Source organism: Mauremys mutica, chromosome 21 (genome assembly GCF_020497125.1).
Source record: "Mauremys mutica isolate MM-2020 ecotype Southern chromosome 21, ASM2049712v1, whole genome shotgun sequence".
Classification (NCBI taxonomy): domain Eukaryota; kingdom Metazoa; phylum Chordata; order Testudines; family Geoemydidae; genus Mauremys; species Mauremys mutica.
Genome location: NC_059092.1, coordinates 15,410,392 through 15,425,595, shown reverse-complemented (window position 1 = coordinate 15,425,595; position 15,204 = coordinate 15,410,392). Strand labels below are relative to the sequence as shown.

Below are 15,204 nucleotides of genomic sequence, written 5' to 3'. Positions count from 1 at the left end.
CAGAGCAGGGAATCATCAAGTGATCCATCCCCCTGTCGCCCATTCCCAGCTTCTCTCAATCAGCTTCTTTTTATTACCAGTGACCCTTTTACCATATAATGTGACTAAACCCAACACACAGAGGGAGGAAAGTATCCCCAGCCCCGCTCCTGCCTTGATGCCATCCCAGCGAGGCTGTTTGAGCCTGGCAGCAAGAATACAGGGAAAGCATGTTGTAGGCAGAGAAAACCCAATTAGGATGTTGCACCCTGACAACAAGTAGAACTGAGCCTTTTAGCAAGGAGTATTTAATCTTCTTTAGAAAAACTAAGCAGGGACTGCCAATGGGATAGAAGTTGGTGTGGGACTGTTGAATCTCTCTAAAGCCACTTATGGGTTCAAAGACTGAACAACGCCAGGGCCCGCCTTCTTATTTTGATTTGTTTCATGAAAATACTTTGCTCATTCCATCGATGTTATGCTTTGATAAGGTAATTGTTCGAGGGCGCCGCTTACATCTTATTAATACCGCACTCTGGGCAAATTAAACCCGGCCCAATGGCAAGCCAGCGTGGAGGAGCCCTGTGGAATCCAGCCCAGAGCGCGGTGACACTTTGCCTTTTGTTCAGGGTCCTGTCAGGGAGCGGAGCTTGACGGGGTTTGATTCGGGGGGGGGGGGTTGTGTCTTGCTGTCCCTTGAGAAAGTCCCTGGGAAAATAAATGAATTCCCATTACACACAAATTAACAGCCTTCCTTGTGAGTCTGCAAGGGCTGCATCACACACACACACACACACATAGAGTGTGGAGACATGCAAGAAATTTCAAACAGTTCTTTTTTTTTTTTTAATACAATCTTGGAGGTCAAACTATTTCTCACTTCCACCTCGGGGCTTGGAAAAAAAAAAGCCTGTGATCTGATTGCATGGAACTTTTTGTTTTTGTTTTTTAAGCAATTAAGTGAAGAGCATCTCTCTGGCAAATAAACAGAGCCTTGTTTTCCCATCAAAGAGGGAGAGAGAAAAAAGAGGAAGCAGGAACACAAACCGAGAACTGAAGACCAGCACTGCTCTGTCCACACCAACGAGAGGGGTCGCATCCTGCTCCCGTTGGAGCCAGGGAGTTCAGTGGCAGCAGATTTTAAATGCTCAGAATCTGGTTTTTGCTTGTTTGGTTGTTTTCCCACTTCTCAGTCCATCCACCTACATAAAAAGCACAGGCTAAAACTAAAGGCAACTCATCTGAACACAGAACTGCTTGAAGGGAGATCTTTCTGATCAGGAAGCAGGGATATATATGTAGATACTATGGTGATAAAGTGTGTTATAACTTAAGAATCAATATAGACTAGAATAGAATAGAGCTACACAGACAAACACACACACATTAATGTAATTTACCCTCACATTGGGCTTGATTTAAAACCCATCGTAACCACTGAGACATTTCCATACGCTTTGGATCAAGCCCTTAGTTTCTGCAAGCAAATATTCATGTCAATTTCGTTTCCGTTTCTACACAAACAGTAAGTCAGGTCTTTGTCATGTGTCGTGTTTTGTGCCCTTTAGATTTTTATTTGTATTTATTTATTTGTTTTACTTTTCCCTGGACACCAGATCTTTAAGGACATGTCGCTTTTCAGACCTGTCCTGCGCTTTTAAATAACAAACGAGTTTTCCTGCCTCCCGTCTTCGATGCTCGCTGCAAACATTCAGTCTCTCTTCTTCCCAGTGGGAAAACGTTTTCAGAACGAGCGTGGTACTTTTCTTTTACGATTTTTTTTGCAATGGTCGTTTTCAAACAACGCCGAAGCCCCTCCGAAATATTGGGGGTTTTTTAAAAAAATCACCAATTTTCAAGGCGTATTGGTCGCCTCGGCAAGGGCGATTCGTTGAATAATCGCTTTGCAATAATGCTCATTGCACCGAAATTTAAAGTGGAAAACCCCTCACATGGATTATCTCCGTGTACATTTCAGGAGAGGGGAGTAACTTTTCCTTAAATAATTCTTCTGCGGTCCTTTTCAATTATTATTATTACTACATTTTAACAAAATAACGATCAAATTCTCCAGCTTTTAATATTTTCAAAAGTGCATATTAAAAAGCACGTCTGATTTGAATGATCTTCTGAAGAGAAGCTCTCTCCTTTCCATCCTCTCTTGGAGCAGTGTCAAAACAGACGTTCAGACGCAAGATCCCAATAAATAAAGAATAAGTCGGGATTTTTTTTAAGCCATAATGGCTAGCCCGTCTCTAAAATGCGCACGGACTAAGCTGGCGAGGGAGGTGGGCAGCTTTGCTTTTGGCAGCGGGTGCATTGCCTAAGTGATTTTTCCTGGGCAAGCTTGACCTAGCTGCCTTCCTCAAGTCGAGAATTTAATAACCAGACCTTGACAGGACGCAGCGCCGGGTTAGCCAGCCCCTCCGCAATTTACATACGCCGCCCCTCTGTTGAGTGGCTCTGAGTTCCACCAGAAGCAAAAGGAAGATGAGTTTGCCTGGGGGGGGGAGAGAGAGAGAATAACCCCCCCTATTCCCTTATCCTTAGGAGTGGTCTTTCAGTGCTGATTTACAAGCCATCTCTCCAAAGGGAGCCCTGATATACAGCATTTATCAACCAGAAACATACCTTGGGAAACCATGGAGATACGCAGAGAAGTGAGGAGTCGCTTTCAAGACGCGAGGAATTCTGTCTTGTTGCTTTAAGCAGTTAATCGGGTCCTTTTCTTGATTGATGCTTGTTTTAATCTATCGCTTAGCGCTCCCCGGAGAGAAAAGAAGGGGGCTCTCCTTTGTGCACATGGGTAATGAAGCAAGGCATTGGGGGAAGGGGAAAAAAGGGTCCCCCCCCTTTCTTAGCTCTCCGGTTGGGCGCTCAGGTAACAGCCCCCCCTCCCCCGCGCAGCCCCCAGATCTGCATGTGAAATTGCCATTTCACCCCTGCACACTCCTTAATTGTTGGAAAAATTATTTGTGAAATTGCTTTCCACCAGGAGAGCGGTGCACGCTTATTACACACACACACACACCCCACCTTGCATTTCCAAGGCATGGAGTTCCCATGTTGCTGACAACCTGCTTCCTCCGCTATAAACCTATTTCCCCCAAAACACACACACACACACACACTTAAAAAAAATTAAGGCTGCTTAAAATGCCAGCACAAAAGAAGGCAGGTGCCATCTTTGCCTCGTTGTTTCCATGATAAATGCCCGGTGGACCCAGGACTCCTTCCCTGGGGTTCTTGCTTTGGGTTCGATGCAATCGTTCGAGCTGAAAGTTGGAAATCAAGCGTCCAGTCTGGCCCTGAGAGGTGGGGACGGGGAGGCTGGTCCTTCAGTCTGCTTGGCCATAATGCCTTCATCAAGCGAGATTACGCATTGTCTGTGGAGATGATTATTCCAAAAAATACATTGGACAAAAGGATGAGAGGATAAAGGGTGTGTGTGTGGGGGGGTGGAATTCTGAAGTTTCTAGTGTCAAATCTTTTTCAATTCTCCTTGCTCCTTCGGGCAGGGTAAGGAAAACAAATCCTACGTTTGATCTGGGATTTTTATCCGAGAGAGGTAACCTTAGAGCAGTTGGGGAGGCAGGACGCTTTTCAGATAACCGTAGGACTATAGCTATAGTCTTTCTAAGGAGGTGTCCTGAGCAAGAGGTTTACTGGAGACAAAGATTTTCCTCATTTTCTTAATCAGCTGGGGCGCTACCAAATCGGAGCCGCGTCATTTTCAACTTTTTTTCCCCCCAACCAAGCGCGGTCCGGTTGAAATGAAAATAATGAATTGGAGCAACCCTGAAGGAATTCAGCTAATACGGGTCTCCAAGTCCGTTCAAACTGGTCCGTTTTATCCCCCAGTGTGTTTCCCCTAAAAGTTTAGGAGCTGACACGTGTAGGGGGGAAGAAGGGATGAGAGAGAAAATCTTCGAAGCGATTCGACTCTTTGGAAAGAAATTGACATGATCGATTTTGTTTCTCTCCCTTCTGAAAAAGAATGAGCCGGCACAGAAACATCGCCAAGCAAATACCCCCCCCCTCCCTCCCATCATTTAGTTCAAGGTCTTTACTGCATCTGGGAGCTGATCATCTTTGGAAACACACACACACCCCTCCAAAAAAAAAAAAAGCTGCAACGGTTCAACTCAAAGCTACTTTTAACGGGAGGGATTTTCTTCTGTGCCTTGCAAAGTGTCTGAGATCTGTCAGGCCGGGGATGGGAGATGTGTGAATGATAGAAAAACTGAAGCAGAAGTGGTGGGGACGGGGGCAGTCGCTTTTAATTGTTGGATTGCAGCTTTAGCTGTCAACCTCAGACGCCTCAGGCAGGGAGAACTTTTATACTGGGAGGCCGGATTAATAGTTAGCGGGGGCTTTTCGTTAGGAGGGGGGGAGAAGCTGATGCGCCCGTGCCTTGTTGGGAGAGAGATTGAGATCCAGCATGTATCTAGCGCGTATTAATTATTATTCGAAAAGACAAAACAGGGAAAAGTAATCAGCCACCTGTATTTGCCTGGGAATCTGTCTCCCCTCTGGCTGGTTTTCCAACGGGAATATACTTTTTCGTTGCGGGAGGGGGGTCCGATTTAATGGGAGAAGGTTTGGGAGACCTGATTTTGGTTGCAACAAAGTTTTGTTTTTAAGAAAGAAAAGCTGCCAGTGTAGGGTAAAAAAAAAAAAGTTTCCCGTGATTTCCAGGAAAAGTCCTTTTACAGCTGCAAACAAAAGAGTCCGCAAAGCCCTGGCGTCATTCCCTGCTGAGAAGGAGTTTTGCTCCCTTCAAGTCCCAAAGCAGCCACCTTCAAGGGAAACATTTGCTATTTGTTCAAATTGTCCTGGGTCAGCGGGACGATCCCCCATGGGGAAACCCAGGCTCCACCTCACGCTAGTGGATCGCACCTGGGGGGGGATGGGGGGGGCAGGGCGAGCAATCAGCTCTGTGGCAAACCCCCCCCCCCCCAAGCAGGGCCCGATCCTGCAAAATGTTTTCCCTGCAGGCAACTCTCCCCTGGCAGGAGTTTTGTTTGCCCACGGGCGGGAAGAAGAAAGAACGGGGGCGGGGGGAGGACTCCGGAGTCAGGTTGTTTCGAACCTGCCTTTCCTCGGTCAGAAACACGAACGATGAGCCAGCCACACGAAAGTGCCCAGCCAAGGTCGGTGGGGCTGGGTTCTTAGACCAAGGCGTGATCTTTGCCCGGATCCTTAGGAGAGGGTGTTACCCAACTTCCCTGGGTCTCCTCCCACTCCACCTGGCTACTGACTTTGCTCTTTCCCCCATCCGCCTCCTTGGTTACCCCTCCCCCCACCAAAAATGCCCCCACGTGGGTGTGGGGGGTCTGCTAAGACAAGAGAGAAACGTGTCCCCAGGTCTGGAGAGGAGCAGTGGGGACTCCCACGGGCCAGGCGCTGGGGGGGGTGAAACAGGAGAAAGCCCCCCAACCCCAAACTTGAAGAGGGCTTAAATGGCAGCGAAGGAAGCAGGGAAAGGGGGTTACAGCGTCTGGGTGTGAAGGCGCCAAGGGCGGTTTATAGCCACACATACAAAGCGGTTGCGTTCGGGGCTTGTAACCCACTGGGCCATCTATTCGCCCTGGATCCATCCCTCTGCTCCCCGCATGTGGGGGACGGGGGGGCGGTTAATTCGCAACCTGCTTCGGGGAGAAGTTTGGGCAGCGGATTCGAACGAGTGCCGGAGAGAGGTCGCCTAACGCGGGCCAGCTGGAGAGGCGCGGGCGCATGGCAGGCTAGGGAGGAGGGTCCCTTGGGTTGTGGGTTTCTTCTTGAGTCCTTAGTCGTGTGGCAAAACCTGCCCTGATGGGCTGAGAGAGGGGGCGGCTCGGTTGCCCCTCGAGGAGACAGGCATCGCCCAAGGCAAGCGGGGGGCTCCGGGCGACCCTTCAGGGGGGATCGTGCTGGCGCATAAAGTTTCCTTCAGCTGAAGCCCCGTGCGCTGGGGAGGGAACTTGCCTACCACCGGGAGATGCTTTCCCAAAGTTTTCTCCCCTCCTCCCCCCCCCCCCCCAAAATCCCCAGCCTTCCCTGCAAACGAGGCCGAGCCTAGGACTGAATTCCAACCCCCAGCCCCGTGCGTTTGGAAGCTGCTTTCTGCGGTCGGTCCCTCCGCCCCCACAGCAGTGCCCCTTCCCCTGCTCATGAATAAAAGAAAGACGCTGGAGCCTATCACAGCTCACTCGGGGCTCGCTCGCTTCCTACCCAATGCGCCAAAGTTAGGCGCTTTAACTTCCAAACCTTCCAGCTGACATACCCGCCCCCCCCCCCCCACATCACCCTCCTCTCCCGAAAACAACCATCCCCTACGCGATCACCAACTGCCACACACACACACACACGCACACACACAACACAACACCACAATAAAACAGAAGGGGGGGGATCAGTCCCCCAGAAGCCCTGCCCAGTGGCCACTTCCCCCTCTAGTCTGTCTGTTACATTCCTCAAGAGCGTAAGCTCGGTCCAGCTGAGCCACATCGCTAAAACTTTAAGAAGAATTTCTGGGGGGGTGATTTCCCCCCCCCCCCTTCCCTGTCGGAGCAAAAGATTTCCCCGTTGTTGGTGCAGCCCAGGGCTGGGCAGGAGAGGCCGAGAAGACAGAGCCGGCTGCTGCAGCTCGCGGGACTTCACTTCGCTTCGCTCAGCCCAGACGAGGGGGTGGCCTGGCTTTGATCTGTGAGTCTGGTTGAAACCCAGCCGCCCCAGACTGACTTCGGGATGGCAACTTTACCAGGGACCGTTCCCAGAATGATGCGCCCCGCGCCAGGACAGAACTACCCCCGCACCGGGTTCCCTTTGGAAGGTAGGTCTTGATTTTAAAAATGACTCGTTTCTACACAGCCGGTCGCCGACTGGGGACATCTCCCTCCCTGCCAGGGCCAGAATGCAGCATTAGAGTCCGGGGGGGGGGAAGGGAAAACTTGCAACGGTCCCCAGCTAATTACCCTGTAACTTTCAACCCTCATGGAGTTTGGGGGCAGATCTCCTCATCTGACTTTCCGAGACAGCCGGCAGGGATTATTTGCCAGCTCCTTGGCGTTAGCAAACGTGCGGTGGGTTGTTTTTTTTTGTTTGTTTGTTTTTTTTTTGTCTCTCCAAATCTCACCCCCTTAGACGGACACGATCCCGAGTTTCTCCCCAAACTTTCTGTTCCCTTTCCCAACTGGGTCGCTCCAAACTTCGGAAGCGGCTTCCCAAGCATCGGAGACCGTAGCCACCCCGGGCTCAAGGGCGGGTCACGGCTCAGGGCTGAAATGGACCCATTTGCAACAAGCCGCCGAAGGGTTGGGGGCTTTCGAGCCCCGGAGAGGCCCCTGAAGCTGTCAGAGGATGTGTCATTCCCCCCACCTCGCATTCAATTCTCGATGTAGCTGCCTTTGCACTGTGTGTCTGGCTGCACGTTACCGTCATTACCGGTATTATTTCTCACCCGCCTGCTGGCTGCTTAGCAGAGGCAAATTCAGAGTGGGACCCCTCTCCCCGCATTTATTAAAGCAGCGAGTCTCAGGCAAGCCGTGATCAAGTGGCCAAACTCACACCGATGGAAACCCACGCAGGCTGCAAAACACACAAGCTAGGGGGATTTGCTGAAGTGCTTTTCTGTAGCAAATGAAGTAAAGCAGACGGGCAGGGAAAGGATCAAAGGATTACAACAATATTTGCACACCATGCCTGGGAATAATGAAAAGAGAGAGCGGCCGGTGCTTTTGGTACCTCTTGAATGTAAAATTGGCCACTCGAGTGCTATCTGCCGCTAATGAGGTAGCCAGCGAGTGCTGGCCGAGTGACTTTGAATTAGTGGTGCATGATTCTTATTAAATCAGGAGGCAATTTCTGGACTCGGCTGTTCTTTGCAAAGAGAAACTCGGCCTTGTCACCCCCTCACCGCCGTCACCTCTTCGCAAATTATGCAGCTGAGTGCTTCGGTGTTTTCCAGGCTGTGAAATTGTATTAATCTGCAAGATATACATGGGCAGGTATTAAACAAATGGGGGGATATCAGACCGGGATTAGAAAGCCTGCCGCCCCCATGGCCCTGAAAGAAAATGCTGCAGACTTTGTCTTAGGATCTTGTGACGGGTGCGTGCCCACCGCAAGGTGTTCCCTGGTTAAAACGGGGCCACCGCAAAGAACCAGCATTTTGCTGGTACGGTTCGCCGTTCAAATATTAAGCCGGTTCCCGTCGCATTGCTTCCTTGAAAGAAACAAAAATCTCCCCCTCCTTTCCCCCCAGATAGACATCAAGCAAAGAAAGAAAGAGGATTTTTTTTACGAGGTGATTTTAGCTGTGTGGGTTTTTTTTTTTAAATGCGCTTTTCTGTGGTTTGGATCAGGCACCAAAAAAGCGCAAGGAAACTTTGGATGAAAACCGTTTTTCCAAGCTAGGTTCGTCGGTTTGCAATAGCATTTAAAATCTGGGGACCAACGGCCAGATAACGTGATAACACATGGGTCGTTTGGGGGAGGAGAAGGGTGATCTTTATGGATCGATAGAAAAACGTGCGCTTCTTTTCTTAACAAGACCTCGAGCTCGATAGGCGACTATTGCATTAGCTGTCGATTATGCGGCTATATCGAGGAAAATACAAATAGATACAGGCGGTAGGTGGAAATATATAGATGCAGACGAAAATACAGACACAGGTCTATAGAGGCAGAGAGAGGGGGAAAGATTTAGAGAAAGGAATAGAAAGAAATCTCCAGCCACCCAAAGAAATGCAGACGTTAGAGAGACAAATAGAAACACGTGTAGCTATACGGGATACATAGGCACAGGGAGGGGGGATACATGCACAGAGATGGTCGACCTGACCCAACTTTCTCCCCCTCTGAATTCTAGTGTCGACTCCTCTGGGCCAGGGCCGAGTGAACCAGCTCGGGGGGGTGTTCATTAATGGCAGGCCTCTGCCAAACCATATCCGCCACAAGATAGTGGAGATGGCCCACCACGGCATCAGACCCTGCGTGATCTCCCGGCAGCTGCGAGTCTCCCACGGCTGCGTCTCCAAAATCCTTTGCCGCTATCAGGAGACCGGCTCCATCCGCCCCGGAGCGATCGGAGGCAGCAAACCCAGGGTGAGTGCAAAGGTGGCTCCAGCCCGGGCACCTCTGACCCTGCTGCTGTGGAAGCCAATGGGAAAATACCTCCTCCTCCCATTGGCTTCCACGGCAGCAGGATCCGGCCCTACCTGTTCAGCACTCCCCAGGCGAAGCCCAATTCCCTCAAGCAGCATCGCTTTAGGAGCAGCCTTCTCGGCTGGGCCCATCGGTATCAACACACATGGGTGCGTTCGCCACGCAATGCCCATCCACTCCGGTTTCCAGTGCAGCCTGGGCACTGAGTGCATCCACTCGCCCTTCGGTGCCTGGGCCCCCACGCTGAACGCAAGAGGCCTCCCCCGGTGAAAATGCATCGTTTGGGTGAAATGTATCTCCAGGGGCCGGGATGGGGGGGAGAAGCGGTGCGGGGTCGAAGGCAATGAATACATTGGAAGGATTGTCCACCTGCAACAAGTGGGGCACACTCCAGCATTTGCTCCGGTTCCCGGTGCCTCCCGGGGGGAGCCCCGTTTGCATTTCAGGGAAGCTTTACATGAGGTCAATCGGGGTGTGGTGTGGCTGTGAGTCTAGATCTCCCCTAAGTATCTCCCCGGCCCCCCCTCTGGATACTCGATTTCATACACACCCCATAAATCTACCCTTGTCAATTTCAAGCGACGAGCTTGGGACAAAAGAATCTTTGGCATCAGATTGTTTCTTGGGGGAGGTGGGGGATATAGGCAGATTTAACACACGCACACACCTTACTTGGAATAAAATGTCTTTCCTGTTAGACCAGAATAGTGACCTCGATGGGAAATCTGAGTCTAGGAAAGTCTATGGTACTTTTTTAAATTAAAAGTGATTTTTCCCCTCTCTCCCCCCCCTCCGTTCTCTGCACGTACCTTCCCCCCTTCCCCCCACTCATCTCCATTGATCCCAAAAGCAGGTTGCCACTCCCGACGTGGAAAAGAAAATCGAGGAATACAAGAGAGAGAATCCGGGGATGTTTAGCTGGGAAATCCGAGATAGACTCCTGAAGGATGGGCACTGTGACAGGAGCACTGTTCCCTCAGGTGAGAAGGCAGCTTGGCAAGAAATACACACAGAGAGAAACATCCAGATAGAAATAGATCTAGGGAAATGATTATCTGCAGCCACCACAAACTGACACCCAGCCTGTATCCAAAGGCTACAAAACATCCTACCAGGCGCTGCGTCCAAAAAAAGAAGTGATGTAAACAAAATTCCTCTAAAATTCCCTAGAAAGGGACCTAGAAAGCAGGAAAGTGCACGTTTAAATTCTTCCCGCAAACAAACAAAAAAAAACCAACCATGGACTAAGGCAAACATTAAACTCATAGTTGAAAGTTTATGACACGGTTGAGACTTTACCTGTTTCGCTCACAGTCTAAAGGGGGTGCACGGAGAGCACCCACCAGCATCCTGGGGTTTCTTTCAATCGCCCCTGGGTGGGTTTTTGAGTTGCTCAGGGGAAGAACCATTTTCTCCCCTCGATGATGTCCGGAGCTGATGCGGGAGGAAGTGTCTTTCAGTTCAGTTTAAAATCAACCAGCAAAGGTTTGGGGCACCAATGGCGCTGCCGTCTCCGCAGGACAAACCCCCTCCCCGCGCCCAAACTTCCCTCCGTGGGAGTAGCTCAAAAGCAAGAGTTTCAAGGAGCCCAGCAGTGGGCCCGATTCTGAATCCCTGCTATCTACACCCCCATCAATCCCCCCTTGACTTCAGGGAGGGAAAGCAAAGGGGAGGGCCGGCCCGTGCTCGTTTTTTTCACAATTACAAACAAAAGGAGAACGAGATGCCGTGTATGTATTTGTGTTCTCGAGGGTGGGAGCGTGGGTGGGTTAAGTGGGTATTTCCGTGTGGGCACCTCTGTATGTGGGTGTCTGTGATTTGCACGCGTGTGTGTGATAAGTGTGCATTTGTGTCTGTGTAGCAGATGTGGGGGGAGAGTGGTAAGTGCACGTGGGTGTGCGATACACGCCTATTAGCGCGTGTGTAATTGCCTGCAGGCGTGTGATTACACACCGGTGAGTGCTAAGTGTGCGTTCGTGTTCACGCAGGTGTCGGTGTCGAAGCTTGTGACTTGAGGGGTGCACGTCTGTGATCGGTGTGTTTGTGCACGGAGAGGGCGTGAAACGCGGGGGAATGAGTGTGTGTTGGTGTCTATTCCTGAGTGGGCCCACAGATCATGTTAGTGATTGTGCATTTTTATGCTAGTGTCTATTTCGGAGTCCGTGTGTGTGTGTGTGTGTTTTCAGGGGTTATTTCTGTGTTTGTGTTTGCAAGTTTCTGGCTGTGTGCGTGTGAATGTGTGTGTGTGTGTGTGTTCCTGGGGTTATTTCTGTGTTTGTGTTTGCAAGTTTCTGGCTCTGTGTGTGTGTGTGTGTGTGTGTTTGCCGACCCACTGCATTCTTGTTGCCCAACTTCGGAAGCGTTGGCGGGTTGTCTGGCTTCCACCCCAGCTTATGCTCGCGCTTTTGTCTTTGACTGGCCGAGGTTTAGTGAGTTCGATTAGCCGGGTGCTAAGAATCAAGTTCGGGAAGAAGGAGGACGAGGAGGAGTGTGACAAGAAGGAGGAAGACGGGGAGAAGAAGGCGAAGCACAGCATAGACGGCATCCTGGGCGACAAAGGTAACTCGACGGGCCGCCGGGCCTGAGCTCCCCCGCCTGCGTTCGGCCGCACTTGACCCCTATTGTTCCCCGCTGGGTTTGGCCTGGGCCCGAGCTTGCTGTTGCTGGAGTTCGGGGCAAAATTCGGTGAAGCGGGACGGCCCCCGCACCAGCAAACCTCTGCAAAACTTGCCCTTCTCCGCCTCTTCCTAGTGATGAAGCGTTTCAGAAATCGACACCCACGTCAAAAGCTAATGGCTGTATAATGAAGTGCTTCAGAGGCGCTTTGGGGCAAGGGTTACCCCCCCCTCCTGCCCCCACCTCCTTTATTTTAACTCCCATCACCCCCATTTTGTTTTAACTAGGACCCAAGCTGTCCCCAGGGCCCTTTCCCAAAGGGCTAAGAGGAAAGCAGACACATGGCGAGAGAGGCCTTCATGCAATTGCGCATAGATGGGCGCTTGGAAAGGGGGGCGCGTGGGGTATTAATGGGGTACCCGTATCACACCCTGCCCTCTCTCCGAGCCAGCTGAGATGCCGGGAAAGAGATGTTGGTATTTTCCTCGCCGTCACTGTGGCTCAATTATTTATAGAGAAGGGAGGGAGGGGGAGGAATCAGGGATTCCTTAAATGAATTTGTTAAACAGCTTTTTCTGCTGCTATCTAAGTGGTCCCCTGAAACTCTGGCTGACAGTTGAGCGATTTGGGCAATCAATATCAATTAGAGGGGCTGGGATGTGTGCTGCTTTGGGGGCACCAGCAAAAAGCACCGTTGCTAACCAGGGAGGGACCAGTTTGGGGGTGACGGTGCTCAGATGAGCAAGAAATCTTCCCTTTAAAAAACAAAACCTGCTGTGATGGAGGAAAGGGTTTTGAGCTCGTTCGGTGCGCGGGGTGGGAAATGTGTGTTGAACTCTCCCGTCTCCAATCGCCTCTGGAAACTTGTATAAACACCCGTTCTTGTGCCCAGGGAAATTGTAGGGGAGAAGGGAGCTAAGTTTGCAGAAACAAAATGTTTGCAGCTAAACCGTTCCTAGGTTTTGATTCCAAACGGTTCTGGGACAAAACCACAAAACAAAAATTGTCAGTGCAGATGCATGAAACAAGCATGAGAAAGGCTATAAAATAAACAGCGTGAACTGGATGTCGGGTAAATAAAAAGTTTGAGCGAGGACTGTTGTGTGTACATTTCAATCTGTGTTCCTGTCCCACTTACAATGAGCTTGGTGGAAGGACGCGGGTCCTTTTTCACTGAAGAGAAAAGGAAAAGATCCAGCCTGGGGTTTTCCAATCAGGCTATTTTCGGCTTCTAAACCATAACTAGACCCTAACTCGCTGGAGTGGATTTACTTGAAGGGAAATCCGCTCTTTTCTCGAGTTAGGGATCTCACCAGCTCTCTGAGAGGAAAAGTGTCCGTTTAGGAAAAACCTTCGAAAAAGATTTCGATCCTTTTCTGTGCAATAGGTAGAAAGCTGGAAAATGGCAACTTCTGAAGCGGTCTGGTTTTGGTTGGTCTTTTTTAATCACTTGATTTGGTTTCTGGTTTGTTTTGAAGAGTTTGCGGTTTCTTCGGACGATTTGCAGTAATATTAGTGACAGAATTTAGGGTCAGAGGTGGGGAAAATAGCTATTTTCTGTCGCAGAAGCCTGCAAAAATTGTGTGCGGGAAGAGATCACTCGGGCAATCTTTTTCACCAGCTATAACATTTCCCCGACAAGGCGAGTGACTCGGAATATCGAAATCCAGCGATTTTGTGTTGAAAGGGGGAGAGTAAAATTGGGAAGAAAAAGCTTCCAAGTGCCACGATCAAACATTACTCCAAGTTTGAAATAAAGGTGCACAAAAGGGGGAGCTTTAAGGATCTGATCCTCTCCCCCCACCCCGACCTTGAAGATGAATTTCGCTTACAAAGACCTTCAAGTCTATTGAAGCTTTATAAGCAAAAGATTCCTGGCCACAAAAGCAAACAGTTTTGTGGGTTTTTTTTTTAAATCTAGGCTGCCTTTAAAAAAATGGAGTAAAGGATGGTGGGGAGGGAGCGTTGTCCATTCTCATTCAAAATTCTGCAAGGAGGAGAAAAAGTTTGGACAAAGGGCCAAAGAGGGGAAGAAAAGGAGATAAATTATTCAAAACTCCCTGCTGTTAGATAGTTTTGTAATATTATAGGACCGTCTGTTGGAAAAAGGCGAGGCTCGTTGGACGCGGCAAAATGATTTGGAAGGAGCCAATGCTCATTTGCAAATCAGTCCTATTGTGTCTCCGATCCCCCCTCCCCTTACGATATTTTTTTAAAAGATTTTAGTTTGAGTTTATTGCTTGGAAAAAAATAATAAAGTCGCTCGCGAGAAAGCTGCAAAGATATTTCCCCCTAAAAAAGAAGAGGGGGACTTTTTGCGGCTACAGACGAACACGGCTGCTACTCTGAAACCTGTCATATTTTCCCCCGTTGCCCCCCCCCAAAATAAGAATAAAGGGTAAACATAGCTGTCGGCTTCCTTCCCCTGTTACTAAGAGGTAAATTAATTTCAATCAGCAAATAAATATACATTTTTTCCATGATCAAAGAAAACTGGTCCCCGATTTATGTATAGGGGAAACCCCCCCGTCCATTTTCAAGCAAGGGCGAATTTGGGAACATCTCGGGATTTCAAATCACACACACACACCAAAGGAAGTTCCCTGGCACTTTGTTCCACCGCTGGCTACTCGGAAGAACCTAACCTGGTTCTAGATTCTTTCCACAGCGGTGACCCCGACTCTGGAGAGCAGCCCGGATCTTTTTAAAAGAAATACCTAACCGCAGCCGCAATAGCGAAATAGAGCCCCCGCCATTTGCAGGAGGCCTCTGCGGGTGCTTCTTGGAAATCCCGTTTGTTTTCAGCAGCTGATCGGATGCATTTAACCTGCTCGCCACGGCGGGAGGCGAGTTTAAAAAAAAAAACAGATGCAAAATCTCGCCCCAATCTAGACGTCTTTTGCCGAAGTACGAAGAAGTTTTCCGTGGCCCCAATTGAAGTAACTAATCGCACACCGCAGAGAGAGGGGGAGCGACTTCCAGTCTGGCTCCAGTTTAATAATCTTTAGAGAGCTCACCTCGACTTAACCAAAATGGTAACTTTTTTAACGACTTTTTTTTTTTAACCTCTCGGCACTAGGACCTGTAGTTTCCAAGCACAACCACAAAAGGTTCTGGTCTTTATTTAAAAAAAGAATCCGGGGTCGGGGGGAAGGAAAAAGAAGAGACGGGGGGGGAGAGGGGGGGCAGAGAACTTTGTTTGGGGGCTTTTTCCTCGTGACAAAATGCCTTTGCTGTATTTGTGGACGCTCCTCGCAGGGAGCCGGGGGAAGACATCCCTAAACGCTCTCCCTTTTTCAGCGCTAAAGAAAGATTCCACCCTGCGCCTGTTTCTTTCTATCATCTGCTTGGCATTTAATAATGTTAAGACTTATTAGAGCTGGTAATGAAAACTGTGGCCGCTGAATAGGGAGCTGTGTTGGAGCGGGGTGTAATAGCTCCCAGGCATGCTAAGAAATGTAT

The 15,204-nt window shown here is 49.7% G+C and overlaps 1 protein-coding gene across 2 annotated transcripts in view; it reads left to right on the top strand.

Moving 5' to 3' along the window:
- Positions 1-6,708: 6,708 nt before the first annotated feature.
- Positions 6,709-15,204, top strand: part of PAX7 (paired box 7) — a 151,907-nt gene continuing 143,411 nt past the window's right edge. For both annotated transcript variants that reach the window (XM_044996554.1, XM_044996553.1), the window contains exons 1-4: positions 6,709-6,793; positions 8,831-9,066; positions 9,977-10,106; positions 11,557-11,685. In XM_044996554.1, the coding sequence (XP_044852489.1) occupies positions 6,709-6,793; positions 8,831-9,066; positions 9,977-10,106; positions 11,557-11,685 (580 nt within the window). The remainder of the gene's footprint in view (positions 6,794-8,830; positions 9,067-9,976; positions 10,107-11,556; positions 11,686-15,204) is intronic.